The sequence below is a fragment of the Taudactylus pleione genome, unplaced genomic scaffold (assembly GCF_031769625.1).
Source record: "Taudactylus pleione unplaced genomic scaffold, aTauple2 ptg000547l, whole genome shotgun sequence".
NCBI lineage: Eukaryota > Metazoa > Chordata > Amphibia > Anura > Myobatrachidae > Taudactylus > Taudactylus pleione.
The window spans coordinates 4,253,509-4,259,508 of NW_028284949.1; the positions used below are offsets into that span (position 1 = coordinate 4,253,509).

Consider the following 6,000-nt stretch of genomic DNA (forward strand, 5'->3'; position numbering starts at 1 on the left):
AAACGGGAACGCGCATCGTTGATCGTCCATCGTTCAGGCATGTCAGATATGAACGATTTTCCTTCAGATATGAACGACTGAACGATTTTTAAATCGTTATCGTTCATATCTGAAGGAAAAATCTGATCGTGTGTATGCACCATATGTGTTATCAGTTAAAACCATAACAACTCTATTTTGACTTATTCTAGTGGCGTTGTTAAACATAGTCAAGTCAAGTCAAAATAGACTTGTTATGGTTTTGACAGCAATCAACACCTATTCAGAGTGACTGAACTATCCACCAATCAATTAAGCTATCTTTGAACACTTTTGGACCGCCCTCAGACTACTTATTCAGATGTCATGAACTCTATCACTACAGCATCTCCTTGAAAAAGGCCCTAGAGGCTGAAACGCGTTGGCGTACACTACACGCTAAAGATTCCAAAGTTACCTGCTTTTTTGCCTACACCAAGGACGTAAGACCAAGGTGCACTTCATAGATGATCCGGAACCTTTCTTCAACAGCTATTGTTTCCAAGAGACATCAACGTACAACACCGTCGTAGTCACGTGACCAACCCAGGAAGACAGCGCTGCAGAAGTGTGGAAGCCGGAGCCGGCAGGGCTAAGAGCGGTGCCCTTCAGGGTAGAGAGGTGAGTCCCAGGTCGGCAAAGGGAGACACACGGCACAATACTCCCACGAGCGGTGTGACCGTGGTGTCCCGGGCCCCCCGACCTCAGCGCACGCTGTGGCGTTGTATGTCGGAGGTGTGGCGTGACATATCGGGCACCCTCCGACATTGATGCCAAGTAGCTACACGCACTGTAGAGAACTAGCCTCTCCCCATCAAGGCCACACCGTACTCCCTGACCCCAGGAACATCATCCCGGGCACCGTAGTTCATCAACCATCACCATTTTTTCTTTATTAGCGGGACGCCGCAGATTGTTCTGTTTTGATTATGCAGTGACATTGGACAGGAACTATTTAACCATTAGATTTCCGATTTACCACTCATCCTACATGATTGAAAGATACAGAGACCATCTTATATTTGTGCACCAGTTTTAACTATCCTTGGTTTAGTGAATAAATATTTTTGTGATACTTTGATACACACGCGTACTGGTTACCATTCTGTTACATTGTACATTCCTACCTAATGGGATTTTCATACTAATGAGATATCATTATCTTATCTTTTTCATTGACTATAACTTGGTACATGGTACTCAATTTACACCATCAGAATCTATTTGTTTAAATTTAATGATAATTAGTCATTCATTTGACAATTAGCCATTCATATATTATTGGACGGAACGAGAAGGTTGAGCGCTACAATACGGAGAGTGTGAGGACACAGCAGGGTGCAGCTAGTATGACCTGTGTGTGAGTTAATGTATAGACCATGCCTGCACTCTGTTACATATACTGAGATGGAGATCCGGAGAGTGTGAGGACATAGCAGGATACAGCTAGTATGACCTGTGTGTGAGATAATGTATAGACTATGCGTGCACTGTTACACATACTGAGATGGAGATCCGGAGAATGTGAGATCACAGCAGGATGCAGCTAGTATGACCTGTGTGTGATATAATGTATAGACCATGCCTGCACTCTGTTACATATACTGAGATGGAGATCCGGAGAGTGTGAGGATATAGCAGGATACAGCTAGTATGACCTGTGTGTGAGATAATGTATAGACCATGTGTGCACTCTGTTACACATACTGAGATGGAGATCCAGAGAGTGTGAGATCACAGCAGGATGCAGCTAGTATGACCTGTGTGTGAGATAATGTATAGACCATGTGTGCACTCTGTTACATATACTGAGATGGAGATCCGGAGAATGTGAGATCACAGCAGGATACAGCTAGTATGACCTGTGTGTGATATAATGTATAGACCATATGTGCACTCTGTTACACATACTGAGGTGGAGATACGGAGAGTGTGAGGACATAGCAGGATGCAGCTAGTATGACCGGTGTGTGATATAATGTATAGACCAGGCGTGCACTCTGTTACACATACTGAGATGGAGATCCGGAGAGTGTGAGGACACAGCAGGATACAGCTAGTATGACCTGTGTGAGATATAATGTATAGACCATGTGTGCACTCTGTTATATATACTGAGATGGAGATACGTAGAGTGTGAGGACACAGCAGGATGCAGCTAGTATGACCTGTGTGTGAGATACTGTATAGACTATGCCTGCACTCTGTTACACATAAGTAGATGGAGATCTGGAGAGTATCAGCTCACAGCAGGATGCTCAGAATTCCCGCCACAACTACGCTGCCAAAGCCATTGATTCAGTATCAGAAGACGCAGTCACTGGCCTCGACACATCTCCGTTTTCCATAACGGTCCCCCTCCCCGCTCCCAAATGGCTGCACACTGTCAGTTACTCAACATCTTTAATGCTGCATCTGCCAAAGCAAGACCAGATCTGCACAAGTGCAGTGCGACTTCTGTGCATGTGCATCAGCCACTTGTGGTTAAATTGAAACACCATCTGGGCTTGAATCAGTCCCACAATCTGTCAAATAAGAGAAGCTAATTGGTTGCTATGGGCAACTTCTCCCCTTTTTCTCTCCCCTGTGTCCTACTTAGTGACTACTCCCCGGCCAGTGTTACTCCTACACCCTAAACCTTCTCATGACAAACATCAGCAAATACATGTCTGTGTCTAGTGTGATCACTACTTACCATAATATGTAACATAAGGCAGACAGCAGTGTTACACCATAGCATGTAATAGGACCTAGTTACTCTCTGTCTTCCTCAGTCACAGACTGAGACATGACAATGATGAGGTCACTGACTGTATGGAGATGTTGGGGTACAGCAATGCATGTCTTATTATAGTAACACAGTATGGTATAGTGCTGCAGGGATGCTAATTCACATATATATATTCTGTTCCCAGCAGATGAACACAACAGCAGGAATAACTCGGGAGAGACGTCTCATATTATCTCCAGATTGTGAACTAGATGATGATAACCTCTCACATGACCCTCCAGGAGAAAACCCCATTACCCCAAGTATACACCCAGCATATCACAGTGCAGATCTATCATCTGATCCTTCTAATCATGAAGAGTGTTCCCCTGATAATCCCAGTATTGTTACACACAGCTCAGATCACACAGATGATGAATCCTTTTCATGTTCGGAATGTGGGAAATGTTTTACAAAGCAGTTGAGTCTCTCTATACATAAGAAGAGAGTTCACACAGCTGAGAGGCCATTTCCTTGTTCTGAATGTGGGAAATGTTTTAAACTGAGAGGAGAACTTAATAGACATACAAAGATTCACACAGGTGAGAGGCCATTTTCATGCTCTGAATGTGGGAAATGCTTTATAACCCAGTCAGCACTTGCTGAACATCAGAGAACTCACACAGGTGAGAAGCCATTTTCCTGTTCTGAATGTGGGAAAAGATTTGCATGTCAGAAAACACGTGCTGAACATCAGAGAACTCACACAGGTGAGAAGCCATTTTCGTGTTCTGAGTGTGGGAAAGGTTTTTCAATTAGAAGATCTCTTAATAAACATAAGAGAACTCATACAGGAGAGAGGCCATATCCATGTTCTGAATGTGGGAAATGTTTTACATCGAAAGGAGCTCTTGATAGACATAAGAAGGTTCACACAGGTGAAAGGCAACATCCGTGTTCTATATGTGGGAAATGTTTTATGCAATCATCATATCTCATTACACACCAGAGAGTCCACACAGGTGAGAAGCCATTTCCATGTTCTGAGTGTGGGAAATGTTTTAGAGTGAAATCAGAGCTCGTTAACCATCAAAGAGTCCACACAGGTGAGAAGCCATTTTCATGTTCTGAATGTGGGAAATGTTTTACGCGGCAGGGAATCCTTGCTGCACATAGGAGAACTCACACAGGTGAGAAGCCATATTCATGTTCTGAATGTGGGAAATGTTTTGCAAGGCAAAGAACACTTGATGACCATAAGAAAACTCACACCGGTGAGAGACCATTTCCATGTTCTGAGTGTGGGAAATGTTTTACAGATAAAAGTCATCTTAATAGACATCAGAGAAGTCACACAGGTGAGAGGCCATTTTCATGCTCTGAATGTGGGAAATGTTTTCAATATAAATCAGTTCTTTTAAAACATCAGAAACTTCACACAAGAGAAAAACACTGTATATGAGCATCTAGAAATACAGAAATTGCAGCGGTATAAGCATAAATACAATTTAAGCCTAGATTGCTGTCCCTGCTTAATGAAGGGTAAATTACATTTGTATGTTCACACTATATACTAATATATGACAATTTAGATAAAATTCACTTCTAGTTGGAATGAATGATGTACGACTAGTTATTTGCAGGATCAGGATATGAAGATTATTTGGCAGTGAGAAAAGCTGCAGGGACCAGGCCAATAACACTGTGCAATACCCAGAGGAAAATTATACCTTAATTAAAAACCTTAAAAACTTAAGATCGAAGAGTTTAGTAGGAAGTTAGAGAACAAGTCACTGCACTGAGCTATCTGACATCCATGTGACATAACACAGCTGCGTGTGACGGTGGTTTGTGTCTGTACATTGTTAGTAAATCTGGAATAGTGTATAACTGTCCTGTCAGTGGTACACATGTTCTGTGATGGCCTTGGTGTAGAATCTAGTGACATGATGTAATGGAAACACTGATATTACCAGAGATTTCCCAAGGAAGTATAGAACGATCAGGCTAGTCACACTAGACATATATCTTTAGAGAGGGACAGAAGACTCTTTTTTGGGGCTGCCTAGCAGGACTGAGTCACTTGCTGTCTTGTCTGAGGAAGCTGCCGATGGGTGTAGGGGGCGGGGAAAATTTTTGGCTTTGTTTGAAGTGGATGGAGCGTACGCATCTCTGCTGGCACTGTGGAAGGATCACCTTTATCAGCATTCCTCTGCTCTGCACAAGATTTTGCTATCTATGGAGTTCTCCAACTAAGCAGGAGTGGTAATATGCTGACCTTACAAAATAACTGTACCTAGTCAGAGAATACATGGGAGAGGAGAAGCTGGTGAAGGAGTTATTATGTGGTTAGATGCATGCATGCTAAAATAGTACTTGTCAACCACCATTCCATTTTTTTCCCTCCCTGCCACAATACAAAGTAATGATCTACAGGGATATTTTTAGTTTCTTTGCATGTATACACCTTATGCAAAAGGTTCTGGACTATGCAATAATATAAGTAATCGGATTTGAACTGTCTTTAGTGGAATATTATCCGGCTGGAAAGGATTTTACTATCTCTTACTGAGATTTAGGAGCTGTCATCTTATGCTTTAAATTATATATCTGTTCCAGTGGATTGTCTATATTATAAAGGTGGAATATACTACCTATACAGAGGAACAAGCTGTTCATATAAATACATACCTACGGGAGAAGATTTCCCCATACAAAGAAGTTGTTACATTTATTATGAAGTGTCTGTTTTTTTTATGGATACAAGGAGAAACATCATTGCAAAAAGTTGCCATTTTTTAAGCCTGGTAATGTTTTTAAATGCTACTCAAGATAGAGCATTCAGATCATTCTTGTGTTTTATTAAGTATGAGGCTGGGGATATTTTCCCTGGTTGTTTTTAACCTTCTAAGCATATATGTGTATGTGATACTATCTGTGATTTTTTTATGGTTTTTTTTACAAAAATCTTCTCAATTTTTTGCTTGGGATATTATATTTGTGTGTTTTTGTGAATAAAAACTGTTTAAATGACTAGCGCCTCCTGCATAATTTTTAGTTTTGTCTTTTTTTGGGGGCATAGGCCCTGATTCAGAGACGGACGCTCTGAAAGAGCGCTCGCTCTGAATCAGGGCTTTTTTTTTTGGTGCGGCCCACAGCTAGTGCCAGCGGCCAGGATAACGGTCGCGATGGTCAAGACCATCGCGACCATCGGGCTTGTGACGAGACCCTTGCGGTAGGGTCTCGTTGCCGCAAGCCCCAAAGAGCTTCCG

The 6,000-nt window shown here is 42.1% G+C and overlaps 1 protein-coding gene across 2 annotated transcripts in view; it reads left to right on the forward strand.

Annotated features, from left to right (window-relative positions):
- Positions 1-4,282, forward strand: part of LOC148500805 (uncharacterized) — a 29,273-nt gene extending 24,991 nt beyond the window's left edge. The window contains exons 7-8 of one of the 2 annotated variants that reach the window (XM_088451415.1): positions 2,953-3,111; positions 3,151-4,282. In XM_088451415.1, coding sequence (XP_088307541.1) covers positions 2,953-3,111; positions 3,151-4,190 — 1,199 coding nt within the window. In that variant the 3' untranslated portion in view covers positions 4,191-4,282. Of the gene's footprint in view, positions 1-2,952 lie in introns of both variants that reach the window. The other variant, XM_088451416.1, reaches the window with a different exon arrangement.
- Positions 4,283-6,000: the final 1,718 nt, after the last annotated feature.